Genomic DNA, 18,124 nt, shown 5'->3' on the forward strand with positions numbered 1-18,124 from the left:
ACTAACGTTGCCTTGTCGGGCGAGGATAAATAAGTTACATTCTTTCATTTATAAATAGCGGGCACAAAGTGTATGAAACAGAACACCGTCTTATAACGACTGTCATTACCCTGCCATGGGAGGATATTTAACAGATTACATATATTCATGAATTTGTAGAGCAAAATGAAATGACATCAAATGGCATCTTAATGAACAAGCCAAAATCAATTGGCATCTGGCATGAAAAATACTTTGTGAGCCGTTACCCAAACATAAGTATAGTTAAAGTAATTTCTTTCTCCTAGAAAACACATGTGCCCCCCTCACACCTGTGTTCAATATAAGAAGGTTATCAGAAGCCCCTCATCACTTTGCACAGTGTAGGAACTTGGATGATATTAAGGCACAGCTGTTGTTCAACTATGAATGGCTGCTTACTAAGATAAGAGCAACTTCTTATGAGGTAATAACTAATAATCACATGTGATGACACTTCACTTATATTTGTTAAAAAGAATGCAATATACATGTATAGACACCTAACAGCAGGGTAAAATTTGGTGGGACATTGTTAAAATACAGTTACACTTATAGCTGTCAAACATAGGGAACCTCATTGATTAATGTGGTGAATGCAATATAATTTGTTTCTGCTTGTTTGTATAGACACCTAACAGCAGGGTAAAATCTGATATGACATTGTTAAAATACAGTTAAACTCCTAGTTGTCAAACATAGGGAACCTGATTGATTAATGTGGTGAATGCAATATACTTTGGCTCTTGTTTTTAAAGACACCTACAGCAGAGTTAAATGTTTGTTACGGGTGCTTTTATGATGTCAGCCGATTACCGAACATACATGTTACTTCTATGCACTTTTTATTTGCTAATCATACTTATAATGTATCTATGTTTTGAGGTAAATGTTATTTCTATGTAGGCCTTAATGATGGAGATAGGACGTGTTTTACGAGATCATCCGAACGATCCTGATGTTCGTCTTCTATCCTCCGTGTTCCATCTTTCTCGTCCCGTCTTAACCTCGGACCCATGCCAACTTGCCTCGCAGCTCATTGGTCGACTGCATTCTGTAATTAAAAAGGATAAACCAATCGCGAGGCTGGATCCAAGAAAGTACCCGTTTTCAAGGTTGATTTAACCTAATGGAACATTATGTGTTATCTAAACTGTTAGTCATAGATTAAAAAAAACACTTACAAAGTTACCTACGTGGTAACTCATGAGCGGGCACAAAGTGTATGAAACAGAACACCCGTGTTATAACGACTGGCTTTTCGTCACTCAAAAACACAAATTCATACATAGAAATAATTTAATTTGACAGGAAACTGTTATTTCAATGTCGTCGTTCATCGATTCCTGTCCTTGTTCCATCGGGGAGCTGTCTAGCGACACCAAGTGACGTGCTATATGATCTCCATGCTGGTCACTCTGATGTCATAACCGCGATTGTTCTAACTACTGACGGACATAAACTGTTGACTGCTTCGAAAGATGGGACTTTAAAAGTAAGTTTGCAAATAGCTTTTAAATATGAACATGAGTGCCCATATTTAAGAAACATATATTACAGAAGAAACTTACCCATTTAAGATACTTGAATGTAAAATGTAATTTACTTTATCCTCGCGTGGCCGGAAAACAACAGCCGTTATAACATGTTCTGTTTCACACATCCTATGCCAACTTGCGAGTTACCATGTATGTTACTTTTTCGGTACTTTAATATTTTACATTATATATAACAGTAATCTGAGTGTTAGGGTAATGAGCCAAATCTGGTCCAAATTCCTGGGTTTTGGAGTAATGGGGCAAATCTAAGCCCTGAAAAGGACTTCACCCATATAGAATAGTGTTATGTAAAACAATTGCATTACATGCATTAAATTAAAGATATTCTGTTTTAATTACAGGCATGGGATTTATTCACAGGTCGAGTAGTGAACACATTACACGATGTAGGATCCAATGTGACATCATTATGCGTATGTATGAACAACAATTATGTGGTAGCAATGGACAGTTATAAAAAGGTGGGCATAATACTTTTCTCTTACATATTTATATCTGGAATTTCAATGCGCCTGGTGTTGTGGCACAGTGGTCAGCAACAGTGCTTTTGGGCATAGGTAATAGTTTCCAAGCTTGCTGTTGCTATCTCAGACACCTCTCACAAATCACCATTAAAGTTACATTACAAATACACATATGAGAACTCACCAGTGAGCAGGAGATGTATAAAACAGAACACACATATTGTAACGACTGCCCATGCCCTGCCACAAAAGAATAATATGGTTATATACATTCACATTAGGGGCACTGTATATTATAGCTTGTTAAATTTTTCAGTTTGTGGCATCAAAGAGTAGAGATTCTGATAACAGACATTTCAGGTTATTTTAGAGTTAATTTTTTTACTTTACCAGATAAAAGTTTGGTGTCTGCGAACATCTTCATGCATCTTATGCATGCAAGATACTGGGGAGGGAGTAGTTACATCATCAGCTGGAGATATGCAAGCTTTATTTGTTCTTATAAGTAATTCTAACAAACTTATGAAGGTTTGGGACCTGGACAAGTAAGTGAGATAAAATACACTACCAAGTTATAAGTTGTCTAAGTAGTCAACCATACAGAAACTGAAAATAATCACCTACAAAGTAACATACACCGTAACTTGTCACGAGGTGTTTGAAACAGAACACCCGTTGTATAACGACTTTTGTAACCCTACCATGCAAGTATAAGAAAGTTACATTCATTCAATCAGCAAAAAAAGAAGTATTATATATGAAACAGCTGCATTATAACAACTGTCCCGCTGCATGAGGACAAACAAGTTACATTCAATCATTTATAACTAAAAAACGGGCAATAGGTGTATGAACCAGAACACCCACATTATAAACACTGTCATTGCCCCGCCACCGGAAATAGATAAGTTACATTCATTCAATCAATATTACACAGAATTCGTTTCTTACACAAGATTGACATCAGTCCTAATTTTGAATTACAAACCGACCAATCGGTTCTCTGCGCTCGTAACTCACGAGCGAACAACGTTTTGTTTTCATTCCAATCAACAAATGAGGCCTATGTTTATAATGTGAAGAGAGCAAAGCACTTGAACACAATCAAGTTACAGGTATTGTGTTAAGTCCTATATGGTTGTAATTTTGTAAGTCCGGCGCTGTGCACAGTTGTTAGCGCAACAGAAATAAATATCAACAAAAGTTACATACATGGTAATTTGTAAGCAGGCACAAGGTGTATGAAACAGAACACCTGTGTTATAACAACTGTCGCTAACCCCGCCATGCAAGAATAAATAAGTTACACTCTTACAAAGTTACATACATGGTAACTCGTAAGCAGGCACGACGTGAATAAAATGGGAAGACCTATGTTATAACCACTGTCTTTTCCGGTGGATAAAACAAGTTAAATTCACAGACTGATCACGAAAATGCTTCAATCACGCAAGTAGAGGTATCACGTGAATATTATGTGATAGCATGTATGAGACAGTACATGACGCTTCATGAGATAGTCACCTTTGAACTTTATGATGCAATCAATTATGGCCACGTTAGGACTATCAAGGCATGCCCAGAAGATAGAGTAAGTTGAATAGGATATAGATTATATCAAATATGTATAGTGACTACTGTTTTTTAACTATTTCCTTATCTTTCTTTTTACACAGTTATTTGTGTAATCTTTTGGCTGACATTTCAGTATTTTAACCTTGAATTGGTTACACTCCTTTTCACAGGTGTTTATATAAGTTAAGTTGTGTTTGACCGACACTTCAGTATTTTTGACAGCTAGTTTTTTACAAAGTGTCAACAAAACAATAAACTTGAAGTTGTGCACCAGTTTTTTATTTATACTTTTACTTTGTTTTCGTTATATTTAAACCTTACCCTTTTTGTTTCAGGTGTTTGGTATCTTTCTGAATCGTTTAGGCTCCCATATTATTGCATTATGTAAAGGACATACAGGGACAGAAGTTTGTGTATGGAATGTAGAGACTGGAAATCACCAACATGTAGCATTTGAAAACGCACATTCTACATGTGGTAATATACATGTGTTGTAACTTGACAGTAAGCATGAGATGTATGGATACACCGTGTGTTTCTGATGTATAAGAAGACACTCATGTTATAACTCGACAGTGAGCATGAGGCGTATGAATACACCATGTGTGTCCGGTGTAAAAGAAGACACCAATGTTATAACTTAACAGTGAGCAAGAGGTGTATGAATACACCATGTGTGTCTGGTGTATAAGAAGACACCAATGTTATAACTTGACAGTGAGCATGAGGTGTATGAATACACCATGTGTGTCTGGTGTATAAGAAGACACCCATGTTATAGCTCGATAGTGAGCATAAGATGTATGGATACACCATGTGTGTCTGGTGTATAAGAAGACACCCATGTTATAGCTCGATAGTGAGCATAAGATGTATGGATACACCATGCGTGTCTGATGTATAAGATGACACCCATGTTATAACTTGACAGCGAGCATAAGGTGTATGAATACACCATGTGTGTCTGGTGTATAAGAAGACACCCATGTTATAACTCAACAGTGAGCATAAGGTGTATGAATACACCATGTGTGTCTGGTGTATAAGAAGACACCAATGTTATAACTTGACAGCGAGCATGAGGTGTATGAATACACCATGTGTAACTGGTGTATGAGAAGACACCCATGTTATAACTCGATAGTGAGCATAAGATGTATGGATACACCATGCGTGTCTGATGTATAAGATGACACCCATGTTATAACTTGACAGTGAGCATGAGGTGTATGAATACACCATGTGTATCTGGTGTATAAGAAGACATCCATGTTTTAACTTAACAGTGAGCATGAGGTGTATGAATGCACCATGCGTGTCTGATGTATAAGATGACACCCATGTTATAACTTGACAGTGAGCATGAGGTGTATGAATACACCATGTGTATCTGGTGTATAAGAAGACATCCATGTTTTAACTTAACAGTGAGCATGAGGTGTATGAATGCACCATGTGTGTCTGGTGTATGAGAAGACACTCATGTTATAACTCGACAGTGAGCATGATACACTTAATAATCTTACAGGCGCATGTGTAGACCTCCAGTATTGCCTAACAAGCCACCCATCAGAAACCACCATAAGAGTCCACAATCTCACAACTCGTATAGATGATAGACCAGCAAGGCAATCTACGCATAAGAAGTCACAAGGAATTGGGGAGTTCTACCCAATAACACATAACAGCAGGTATCTAGTTATCATGAAGTGTTATCTGCTGTCATGGCACAAAGTGGTTAGCATGTCTTCCTCTAACCCAGAGACATCAAGTTCAAGGCTTGTCTCTGCTACCATTGTGGGTATATGTGTCCTTAGACAGTGGATATTTAACAGCAATTGCTCCAACCTAGTGGTCCCTTATGGGTGGTCTAAATTGTCAGCCATACATTAAAAAACAATCACACACAAAGTTACATTATTAACTCTCGTTAGCAGGTACGAGGTGTATGAAACAGAATCCCCTTGTTATAATGACTGTCATTTCCCCTTTATACAAGAATGTTTGAGTTAAATATACATAAAAGAATAATTGAATTACATTCAGTAATTCATATGGTGCTCCATAAATATTTTCATAGATATATGGTCGCTTGTGGGTCCAATCATGGTATGCACTATGCATACAGTAGCCTATAAAAAGTTGGAAGACACTGTTTTGAGTCCTAAAAGGATGGGAAACACTGTTTTAGGCCTCCAAGATTGGAAAACACTGTTTTAAGCCCTAAAAAATGGGAAACACTGTTTTAAGGCCCTAAAATGTTGGGGAACATTGTTTTAATTGCATATTAATTCGGAAAACACTGTTTTTGTACCATAGATATGTGGTCGCTCGTGGCTCAGACAACGGTCCAATCACTGTATGGAATATCACTCGAGGGCAGTGCAGAGGTGAAGCAGTGAGCATCGAGAGGGGACTGCAGGAGAAGAATGATGTCATGGTTGTCAAGGATACGAGGGTCGTCATCTTATCAGATCGTGGGATGTCTTCAATGGAGCACGGATCAGAGCAGGTGAGATGAAACTATATAATTTATACAAAAAAAGTGTAAACTAGTATGAACTAGAATATGGAAACTAGTATTTAAAAGTATTCGATTAAAGGATTCACAATTTGAATTTTATAGAGCAAATTTTGGAGTAATACAGGCTTAAATTTGAATTGCCATGGCTAAAACACACCTTTGACTACAAACAAGCAGGGCCAGATTATATTGCATTCACCACATTAAACGGTGAAGTTCCTTATGTATAAACAAATAACATAAACCCTTTAAACTTGTTAAAACATATTGCGTAATTCGTTTCAAACTAAAACAAAAATCCCACAGATTTTCAAGACTATCTACATTTACGATTTACAAACGAAGAAATATGTACGTAAGATCTACCCGGTGGCAGTTATGACGTGCCCACGCGACGAATATCGTATTCTCGGCGCAGATCGGCTGCTAGGTGTCGCCCAAGACCGGAGCCATTTTGTCGTGTGGAGTTTGGAAAATGGCCAGGTGGGTTGAGAGTGTGAATGAATGTAACTTATTTGTCTTTGTGTTGCGAGGTTACTATATTATAGTTTTAACATGGGTGTTCTGTTTCATACACCTCGTGCTCGCTTACAAGTTACCACGAATGTAACTTTGTGGGTGAAATTTTGTAAGGATTTGTTTTTTTGTGGTAGTAAATTTAGTGGGACTCTATCAGTAAAGTTATTTTTACCAGGTTATAAACCGGATGAAACTGGATTTCAGCAAGTATGAACTGGCTGAGAACCTTGCTGAGCAAAAGAAAAAAGAAAGAAAATGGAAAAGGAAAAAAGGCAAAGTAAGCTATGCCTTGTATTATGGGTTTATATGATATATATTATATCAGAGCATTACAACATTGGTGTTCTGTGTTGAAATGCAATATATATTGGCTCTGCTTGTTTGTATAGTCACGTAACGACAGGGTAAAAGATGTTTCGGGACTAAAACTAGGGTGCTAAAACCTATGATCCCCTGCCCAAAAAGTTACACCTATGTTGAATACCATAATGCATATTTCAAGTACTCAATTTAGTGTTACTATGTTTTCAGTCACATGACCATGCTCCGAAAACTGAGCAAATTTCTGGCGGCCTTCCCTGCCATTTGAACTCTGAAGCAAGAAATCGTAAAATTGACCAAATTCTCCTAAGTGCTGATGAGAGTACTTTGTTGTGTTCATTTTATGGATACCATGTAGCTGTGTTTGATATGGATACAAACGAACATGTTCATACTTTGACTAATAAGCATTCATTACTGCTACTACATCAGGTACTTGAATGAATAAATGAATGAATGTAACTTACTTTATCCTCGCGTGGTTGGAAAACAACAGTTGTTATCACACGGGTGTTCACACACCTCGTGCCCTTTTGTAGGGTTGTTTATGTATTATTTTTATTTTATTTGCTTTTTGTTATTAGTTTACCATTAAGTCATTTACATTCCACGGTGTAGGAAATTGGGTGTAGGAGTTTGTCGCAAAATATGCGTCAGCACTAAAATACCACATTCTTAATTCATGTATCTGTTTATTAATTTATATATTCATAAGAGTAGTTGGCCAACTGTGCCTAAATACTAGGTCTTAACATGGACCTCACCCATATAGAACAGCACAATCAATCGTTATCACATGTCTTAACATGGACCTCACCCATATAGAACAGCACAATCAATCGTTATCACATGTCTTAACATGGACCTCACCCATATAGAACAGCACAATCAATCGTTATCACATTTCACAGGCTGTTATCACCCACCGTGGGTGCCATCTTGTCCACACAAACTATGATGAAGCTACAAAGACATCATACCTCACTGTGTGGAACCTTAGGCAAGGGACTGTGTTGCGGAGATTAAAGAATGAACCTTTATTGTGTGGGTTGGCAGTTTCTGAGAATGCTTCGCGTGTGGTGTTCGCTACTGAAGATAATTTCCTCAAGATTTGGGAACCTTTCAGGTTAGTGTACCTTATACTCGCTGTTAAGTTATAACATGGGTGTCTTCTTATACACCAGACACACATGGTGCATTCATACACCTCATGCTCGCTGTAAAGTTATAACATAGGTGTCTTCTTATACACCAGACACACATGGTGTATTCATACACCTCATGCTCACTGTTGAGTTATAACATCTATATAACCTCCTCCCAACAGAAAAGGAGGCCACCGTAAAATACCTGGTTACGAAGGTCTTACCTTCCGTAAACCATCGAGCCACCAGCAATCAACATCAGTATACTTGATGAGATCCGCCACAAGAGCTGTTGTGTTTTCTAATGATATATCACTGTGGGATCTGGAGAGAAATTATGTCATGTCTCGTTTTACCCCGGATGTACCGGTATGTTAGTGAATGGATAGTGTAATTTGTTTATTCTATTGTGCAATGACAGTGGTTAAAACACTGGTGTTATGTTTCATACACCTCATGCATTTTTACGACTTATTATGTATGTAACTTATTTATCCTCGCACGGAGGGGCAATGTCAGTCGTTCTACCATGGTTGTTCTGTTACATACACCTCGTGCCCAATGTTTTGAGAAATTGTTTTATTTTTCAATATATAAATGATAATTAAGATTTCCATTATCATTTTATATTATTTCTATAGTTCCAGTGCTGCAGTGTTGCCATGCAAGGAAGTTTGATCGTTGCAGGGATGTCCGATTCTCCGAACGTGATCACACTTCGATTAATGTCACATGACCTCACTGTCAACCAATACGGTCGCTCCGCTGTGGGCGATATCGGAAAAAGTGGAATTTTCGGCGAACGAGAAGAAAAAGATTCTGAGAGCTCGGAAGAAGACTTGTGATGTCATAAAATGTAATGATGATGTCACGGGCATCATTTTTTGGGGATTTTTTTAACAAAATCTGGGTGATATTGGTAAAATACAGTTACACCAATAGTTGTCAAACATAGAGAACCTTATTGATTAATGTGGTGAATGCAATATACTTTGGCTCTGCTTGTTTGTATGGACACCTAACAGCGGGGTGAAATCTGTGTTAGGGGGAAAAATAGGGTGCTCAAGTATATGATCTAACTTATGTTTCAGTATTATGCACTTACATGTTCATTTTTGCAATAAATATTATTCTCTTTATTTAGAACTTCAAGAAAAAGGCATTTTCAGCAAAAGAGAGAATTAGGAAAGTTGAAGAGATTAGAAAAAGGCAGAAAGAGAATTATGTGAGTTAGAATTTTTGCAACTTGTTATTTTATAACGAACAGTATAGTAAGAGTCAACAAACAGGGTTTTAAAACATGTTTATTGAGATACACTCTATGAGCTACAATACAAATCATGCAGTGTATGATATAGTAAGGTGGGAAAGATAGGACATTTTTATTCCATTTTCTCATCCCATTTGGTAGTAAACAAAGAACTTTCAAAGAATTATAAAACTATAACCTCACGACACCCATAGACCGTTGTTAATTGTTTAAAACCCTATCAGAATATTTGGATATTATGTGCTAAAGGTGTCCCGTCTTCCCCCACCTTACTATATCACACGTAACCATTACATGTGGATGAAGATGTAATTTTAACAGTGTCATAATTTGACCAATTTAAAATTAGGTTTTATTGTAATAGCAACATAGGTTTTAAACCTTTAAATCATACTTGTCAAAACTGAGTACTTTACATATTATACAAACTATACGTAATATACCTATAAACATATAAGCTCTTATGAAAATAGCAAATCGGCAGCAAAATGGCACAAAGGGAGCAATTGCAACAGCAAAAATCACGGTAAAGCAGAAAACACAAGTTTTTAAAAATCATTTTTAAATTCACAGTAAAGCGTTTTGATTTATGTAAATAATTTCATGTTTAAGTTTAGTAAAAAATGGGTATTTGAGAAAAATTGGCAAGAAATGCTGTTGTATGGTGTTTTATATATTGATATGGCTCATATAGGGTATATGCATTAGGGATGCACATTTAGTATTTGACATTTTTGCCAATTTTTATGCTAGCACTTAGACATGCATGCCTAGCGACTTAAGAGGACACATACTTTTTTAATACTTTTCTACACGCTGTAAGATCTCCCGTATGCAATAGAATCAAATAACTTTACAGTATAAACATAATAAATTGTTTTCTAAACTTTAGGTTTTAATTTGAAATAAAAAAATGGCGCCCGAGTAGAAAAATACGAGAAGCATTGGTCATATTTAACACATGCCAAGTTATACAAATGTAGGCTGCTTTAATTTAAGGACCAATACTTATATATAAAACAAGTATATATTTGTGCTTCTATGTAAACCTAACTATTACGTTTATGGAAAATGCACTTGAAACTCATAACACTTATGATAAGGAACATAGAAATAATAAACACAACAACAATTGGGGAGTAGGGTGGGTTTTGATCTGATGTAAAAAAACAAACAAAATATACGTTTGTATATGCTGTTGCAGTAAGATGTATTAAAAGAGTGAAAGGGATGTTTTGGCAATTGTTTGTTTTCCTGTTTTTAAAGGACTACCATACATTACCGGGGTTTGCTGTTAAGTGTCTTGTCCAAGGACACATACGCCCACAACGATAGCACTGTCAAGCTTGAACCTGTAACTTCTAGGCTACAGGCAGGCACGCCAACCACTATGCCACAGCACCAGATATATGTCCTTGGATAAGACACTTAACCCTGATAAAGTCTCGTCGTATGGCAGATGAAACGTCACCCTTTCACGATCAGAAAACAATCAATTGCTAGAAGATCACTTTCTTTGTTTGTTATTTTTTTAAGTTATACAAATACCTGCTTAACAAGATGTTATATAAAAACATAACACTATTAATTATTCATAGAATAGCAATCTGGCATCTGCAGAGCATTATAAATTTGTTCTATACTTAACAACGTGTCTTCTTTTCCACAATTGTAACATAACTGAGTGGAAAGCATCGTTAGGTTGCGCTGGGTAATTCCATATAAAATGATGATAGACGGACTTTATGTATTGCTGCATTTCATATAACTGTGTGCTGGATACCAGAAGTAAGACCCTTTTTAAATCAGATATCTAAAAAAGTAATAATTTATTGTGAAAATTTTATAAATGTAGTAACATGGTCATTTTGTTAAAATGTCTAAACAATTTGGGGAGTTTAGTAATGCCTAAACAAGTCAGTTGCTTCATGTAACGCCTGAACAAGTCAGTTATTTCATGTAATGTCTAAACAAGCCAGTTTTTTCATGTAATGCCTAAACAAGCCAATTATTTCATGAAATGCCTAAACAAGTCAGTTTTTTCATGTAATGCCTAAACAAGCCAATTATTTCATGTAATGCCTAAACAAGCCAATTATTTCATGTAATGCCTAAACAAGCCAATTATTTCATGTAATGCCTAAACAAGCCACTTATTTTATAAAATGTTAAAACATTTTAAAGACTTCAAAAAAGCAAATCCAATAACTCAAATGTTACAGTATATAGCTCATTTTAAATCAGCAAAACAACTGTTTAACACACTTTGTATAATGGTTCATTATTATTTCATTAGAATACCATTGTGACAGACAAAAGACATAATTACTTCACAAATACTTAATCCTATTCTCTCTAGTCAGGGAGAGCACTTAACAAACACTCTCAAGTATTTGTAATTCTTTTAACACAAGATTCTTAATTCTTAACTATTTGTTCTATATCCAGTTCAAAATACATGTTTTCTGAAACAGCGTTTTCCGAATGTAAAATGTTTAAATAATAGTTATTATTTTTATGTTTGAAACAAGAACTAAATGAAATATTGTTTTTATAGCTCATAAAAGTTTGAAAACAGTGTTTTAATCGCATATTAATTTGGAAAATACTGTTTTTAGGCCCATAATTTTAGAAATACTGTTTTTATAATTTATAAGTTTGAAAAACACTGTTTTAATACTGTTTTTTTTAAGCCTATAAATTTAGAAATACTACTTTTATAGTTTATGAATTTTGGAAACACTGTTTTACATCTAAAAAAAATGGAAACACTGTTTTAAATCTATTAAAAAATTGGAAACACTGTTTTAAATCTAAAAAAAATGGAAACACTGTTTTAAATCTATTAAAAAATTGGAAACACTGTTTTAAATCTATTAAAAAAATGGAAACACTGTTTTTATAAATATTTAATGAAACCACACCTGTGCTTCTGGTAAAATGATAGCAATCTTACTCCATTCTACAATCCCTTGTAATGGTAGATGGTAATGGTCAGATATAATCACTGGCACGCACCCCATGCTAATTGCTTCCACTAGTCTAGGTGACCACCCCTGTGAAAAACAATAACAATTTACACTGTAATAAAAAGGTCACTGTTTAGAACAGTATAGTTTGCACATTCTATTAAAATTCTGCCCATGATAAAATATTTTTAGTGATACCCGTCACGTTTTTTTAATTTGTGGTAAAATCTGAAATGATGTTGCTAAAATACTGTTACACTCATAGTTCTAAAGGAATCTAAACAGTAGTTAAACAATTTACACTGCAATAAACAACTGCCATGTCTTTGTCGTTAAAATTAAAATGACCTTGGTTATTGTATTTAAACAGGTATAGAGAGTTAGAACAGGCTACGAAACATCACTTTAACTACATTTAACTTATTTCCAATTATATAGATGTAATTTTCAGTGTTGCACATTTAAAAAATATAAAATAATACGGCAACACTGCAACATAAGGTCAATTCCCATAAGAGCTTGCTGCTGTATAAGCAACAAGTTTAATGTGTTTATTATACCAATATTGAAACATTGATAATGATAAAACAATTTCAGTTTTCTGTTTGTTTTTTTTTTACACCACATAGTCAAGTGCAGTTAATAATAAACTAAAACCTTTATTACAAAACAAGCTTTAATTTTAAAGAATCTTTTTTCTTGCAAAAAACATTGGGCAGATTTTATTTAACTATAATAAGGTCCTGCTGTATGTATGGCAGACAAACAATGTATTTTTAATGCCATAAGATCAAATTTTGTATAATACAGTGAATAACACATGACTGTAATTACCTCTTTTCCACGGAAAATGAGACAAAACTTTGCTTTTTTCAGTTTTTCGATGTAAGCTGACGGTTTCAAGATACGATTTATGATTTCTATGTCTTGATCTGAATACCATGTTCGCCACGCTAGCGGACGGATTCGGCCACTAGGTGAAAATGTAAGTTAGTTTGTTATGTGTTGGTTATTGTTAGGAGATATATTATTCTATTCTATATGGATAAGAACAGAATCTCTGTTTTATGTAAAAGTTGGTCTATTCTTTATCAGCAAGACATTTATTAAACATTCCTCCAACCCAGTGGTCACTAGTGGGTTGTAGCACCTTGAGTGTCATGGTAACGGGCCAACTCTGCCCAAAATCAGGGGCCAGGTCCCATGGCATGTCACGCTGTAGGACCTCACCCATATAGAATAGAATGTACATATTATTGGGATAATAAGCCAACTCTGGTCTAAATCTCAGGTCCCATGGCATGCCTTGGTGTAGGACCTCACCCATATAAAACAGAATGTAGATATTATTGTCGTAATGAGCCAACTCTGAACTAGATCTTAGGTCCTATGGCATGTCACGCTGTAGGACCTCACCCATATAGAATAGAATGTACATATTATTGTTGTAATGGGCCAACTCTGACCTAGATCTTAGGTCCTATGGCATGTCACGCTGTAGGACCTTACCCACACAGAATAGAACACAACATATAGACTATATAATATAACACATATTACATTCACAACAATATCAATACATACCTTGTAATATCCCCAGCAAAGAAAGCAAGTATATTCCTTCCTCTTACGTCTACAAGTGCCCCACCCTTACCAATTAAGTGTATGTTTGATAAGCCACTAGATGGGGTGGGGGGAATGCTTATGTCCTGTGATATATATATATATATATATGTGATTAGTTATTATATAGAATGTTAGTATAACACTGTTAACCAAATAGATTTGTGTTTTCTCAACATTTATAAAGCCTAGAAATCACCCCTACTTTATTATAACTGGTCTAACTAGTTAACAACTGTTTATGTTCTTAAAACTAGTATGTGGAGAAAAATATAAGCAGGTTATGACTTAAAAAGTCTGTATTTTTAAAATACTACTACAGTTTTTAGCATGGTTTATTTTGGTGTATTTTTCTGTTTATTATCTGGACAGCGAGCATAGGGTTCTCGACAGCGAGCATGAGGTCTTACCTTGTGAGGAATAAAGTAAGGGTCATCATAATCTGCAGTGTTGACTAATCCTATTGCATTTTTCATCAATCCTTCAGCAACCTTGGCGCCAACATCATGTGAACAAATATAAAAATGATTGGCACCACTGGACTGGGACCAATACGGGTATCTGGAAATATTTTCAAGGTTTTATTAAAATTTTTAGTAGAAAATCTAATTGCAACCAGCAGCAGATAAATTAAAATTTTTAGGGTACAACTAATTGACTGTAATTTATATTTGTCCTACACTGTCTCACAGTGGTTAGCACGCCTGCCTCTAGCCTGGAGTTTACAGGTTTGTGGCTTGACACTGCTACCATTGTGGGCGTGTGTGTCTTTGGGTAACACACTTAAAGGTGATTGCTTCAACCCAGTGGTCTGTAATGGGATGTCTAAATTATCAGCCAAACATTAAAAAATCACCTACAAACTTAGATACATGGTAACTTGCAAGCAGAGCATAAGGTGTGTGAATCAAAACACATATGTTACAACAACTGTCTTTGTATATATTATATATATGAGACCCACTGGTTTTGTATTTCATGAAGAATATTCGCGGTAATTCTTTTAGCTTCCATTAGGCCTTCATGCTCCGTTGGGTAATCAAGGATATATGATGAACATCGAATTGGAATGAAGAAAAATGTGGCCAAGTTTGGATGCTGTGTGAATAAGATTTCTATAAAGAATGTCTATGATGTCTTAGTAGGGTAAGTGATGTCATAAATATGCTTTTGTAAAACTAAAATCTTTACAAATCTTTTTATGAATCGCATTTTTCATTTGTGGACATTAAATTGTGGGTTAAAGTGGCACATAATGAAAATAGTGACATTCTATTCCATGGACTTGATATTTAGGCCAGATTTGACCTCACTTTTGTGACACATAATATCTTTTATGATGCTAACCTGTGTTCGAAAGTTTGATTTTTCAAGTAATTCTTGGAAAACACGTTCCACAGCGTACCCCCCTACTCTGTGCGGGTGGTGGTCCGTTCCTATCTTTGTTTCGTAAACGTAAACCTGAAAAAATTAACTTTAACTTGTATATATACATGTAAACCTGAAACAATTAACTTTAACTTATATATATACATGTAAACCTAAAACAATTAACATGATAAGCTGTAAAGTTTAAACATCTTGGAATTTAACTTTGAAGTTAAAAATACTATTTTCGTTGGTACTTTGTAAAACTAGCTGTCAAAAAATGTTTAGATGGTGTATACTATAAAAAACCTCATTCAGTCAAATGGAATAAATCAATATACTACTACACTATCTATAACTAACAGACTACATACTGTATAGAAGAAACAGAACATACTATACATTGTATACATAGAATTACTACAGACTATATGTGAGTCTCACCTTTAAATTATTCACCATCTCGCGATAATCATTTGGTAATTGTGCAGTTTTCTGTAAAGTAGAACTGCCATAAAAAATGAGGCTACAGCTTAATAGGCCGCTGGTAAAGAGCTCAAATAGTTAAGTGTTTTTTAGGCTTATTATAAGTTAACTATTAATAATAGTACTGTGGGGTAAGATGAATACCATTTGCACAAAATACCCATGTTTCCTCATCTTTTTTTTAATTAAAAATGCTCTAAAAGTCATGACGTTATTCTTTGTTTGGTACCAAATGGGACGATAAAAGATAATAAGAACCATCTTACCCCAACCTACTATAGTATAGTTTATACATAACCGTAAGTTACTTCCTACCTTAAGGATTTTATAATTGGGTTGCTTAATATAAAGATCTGTTTCTCCATGTTGATAAGACGTTACTGATGTTTTTAACCATCCATTACTATTGAAACCTGGAATTTAACATAATATATATATAAGCTTTATTAAAGGTATACAAACAATAATATGTAGATATGTTCTTCAGTATTTTTGACAATTTGACCGACACTTTAGTATTTTTGACAGCAAGTTTTATAAAATATCAACAAAACAATAACCTTGAATAGGTTGCACCACTTTTCACAAGTGTTTATATAAGTTAAGTTGTATTTGACCAACACTTCAGTATTTTTGACAGCTAGTTTTACAAAGTGTCAACAAAACAATAACCTTGAATTGGTTGCACCACTTTATACAGGTGTTTGTTTAAGTTAAGTAGTGTTTGACATGGTTTAAATAGGGCTTTTGGTGCTATTGAAAACTAAATACCCAAATCAAAACAAACAAATTCAGAATGAATTACCCAGGACCTGTTGCCTTGAAAACATAACAGACAGAATCAAGTCCAACCAATTGTATAATAAAAAATATATGTTTCACCTAAATAGCATCGTCAGTCTCATGTTTAAATAGAAATCTTACCATTGCATTCTTCAAACGAATCGCAAACTTGTTTTAAAATTTCAATGTCATTTGCTTGAACATGCAGCAAGTCCTGATAAAATTAACAAGTATATTTTGTTGTTGCCTGGCATATTATAAATGTGAAAGAGATCTTGTGGACATTTGGTTAAAATTTCAAAACAAACAATTGCCTGAAGGTATCTTTCACACACAAATTATAAAATTTAAATTTATTATTTATTACATTCAAAAGTTTATAAAATAAAGAAACAAAATGAAACTATTTTTTGAAACAAATGAAACTATTTTTATAAATAAAGAAACAGTATGCCAAAATGAAACTATTTTTTAATTACGACGTAAAGGCACTTTCTTTTTCATTATTTATTTAAAAAATATAGGCATAGCTATTATGGGACATTGTATGCAAGTTAAACACATTTTCATTAAGATGTATATATATATATATATATATGTTTATTTTGCATAACCTGCATAAAATTTATTTAAAAATGTTTTTTTCTTGCAAAAAATGTATTTCATATATACATATATTTTATTTTCTACCCTGCAAAATATTATTACAAAACATTTTATTTTCTTACCCTGCCCTCTACGTCACTGTTTCGAATTATGCTGTAGTCATGCTTAGTCACAATTCTTCCAATTTGTTTTGTTTGCTCACAATTAGGAAACAACACCTGCAAAAATATTTGGTTACTATCGAAAAAATGCAAAATTTAACAGTAGTAATGTAGGGGTAAGATGGAACATGTTATAATTCTTTTTTATCGTCCAATTTGTTGGTAACAAAATATATTATTAGAATTATAAAACCGTATCCTAACAATTAGAAAATATGAGATATTATGTGCTAACAGTAATAGTATACATCTTACCCCACAGTACTATAATAACAATATATTAAAATATAAAACTATATCAAATATATATAATGTTATACATTTACAGAAGAACATCCAAAAAGCTCACCTTCGAAAGCAACAGCATAAACACAAATATGAACACACTGGCAATTGTGAGAACGAATGAGTTTAGATGGCCTACAGGTTTCACTCGATGCATCTTTGAGTAAGACCCCATTCCCAATCCATGGTCCATTTGTAAGTTGTTGTTTATATAAGTTATATATAGAAATACATGCTGACTTTTGTTTCTGAAAATAAATAATTGTTCTTTTATAAGTAATATAGTGAAATATATATGTATTTCTGAAAATAAATATTTGTTTTTGTTTTAATTGTATATGGAAATACGTGCTGATTTATATTTTTTCTGAAAGTAAACTATTGTATTTGTTTTAGTTATATAGAACCTACACACTCAAGAACTTATATTTCTAAAGAAAATTATGCA

General features: G+C 34.3%; 2 protein-coding genes across 4 annotated transcripts in view; one reads left to right on the forward strand and one right to left on the reverse strand.

Annotated features, from left to right (window-relative positions):
- The window catches only part of LOC149725795 (uncharacterized), a 23,499-nt gene extending 12,636 nt beyond the window's left edge, over positions 1 to 10,863 (forward strand). The window contains exons 21-37 of one of the 2 annotated variants that reach the window (XM_089891445.1): positions 288 to 445; positions 925 to 1,133; positions 1,330 to 1,513; positions 1,919 to 2,038; positions 2,435 to 2,586; positions 2,979 to 3,156; positions 3,465 to 3,632; positions 3,952 to 4,093; positions 5,145 to 5,307; positions 5,936 to 6,128; positions 6,447 to 6,623; positions 6,835 to 6,936; positions 7,191 to 7,412; positions 7,892 to 8,106; positions 8,308 to 8,494; positions 8,767 to 8,981; positions 9,270 to 10,863. In XM_089891445.1, coding sequence (XP_089747571.1) covers positions 288 to 445; positions 925 to 1,133; positions 1,330 to 1,513; positions 1,919 to 2,038; positions 2,435 to 2,586; positions 2,979 to 3,156; positions 3,465 to 3,632; positions 3,952 to 4,093; positions 5,145 to 5,307; positions 5,936 to 6,128; positions 6,447 to 6,623; positions 6,835 to 6,936; positions 7,191 to 7,412; positions 7,892 to 8,106; positions 8,308 to 8,494; positions 8,767 to 8,970 — 2,774 coding nt within the window. In that variant the 3' untranslated portion in view covers positions 8,971 to 8,981; positions 9,270 to 10,863. The other variant, XM_089891444.1, reaches the window with a different exon arrangement.
- LOC149725796 (uncharacterized) lies at positions 9,412 to 17,946 on the reverse strand. 2 transcript variants are annotated; one of them, XM_089891509.1, is made up of 12 exons: positions 17,741 to 17,946; positions 17,353 to 17,448; positions 16,766 to 16,838; positions 16,157 to 16,254; positions 15,800 to 15,850; positions 15,335 to 15,448; positions 14,952 to 15,085; positions 14,398 to 14,548; positions 13,949 to 14,073; positions 13,199 to 13,337; positions 12,320 to 12,451; positions 9,412 to 11,208 (listed from the first exon to the last, which is right to left on the reverse strand). In XM_089891509.1, the coding sequence occupies exons 1-12, from the start codon at positions 17,867 to 17,869 to the stop codon at positions 11,020 to 11,022; spliced, it is 1,431 nt and encodes a 476-aa protein (XP_089747635.1). In that variant the 5' UTR covers positions 17,870 to 17,946; the 3' UTR covers positions 9,412 to 11,019. The 2 variants fall into 2 exon arrangements, with proteins under 2 accessions (XP_089747635.1, XP_089747636.1); XM_089891510.1 differs by lacking the exon at positions 9,412 to 11,208 and adding an exon at positions 11,819 to 11,860.
- Between the last annotated feature and the right edge of the window lie 178 nt (positions 17,947 to 18,124).

This window comes from Ciona robusta, chromosome 13, assembly GCF_009617815.1.
Source record: "Ciona robusta chromosome 13, ASM961781v2".
NCBI classification, from domain to species: Eukaryota; Metazoa; Chordata; class Ascidiacea; order Phlebobranchia; family Cionidae; genus Ciona; species Ciona robusta.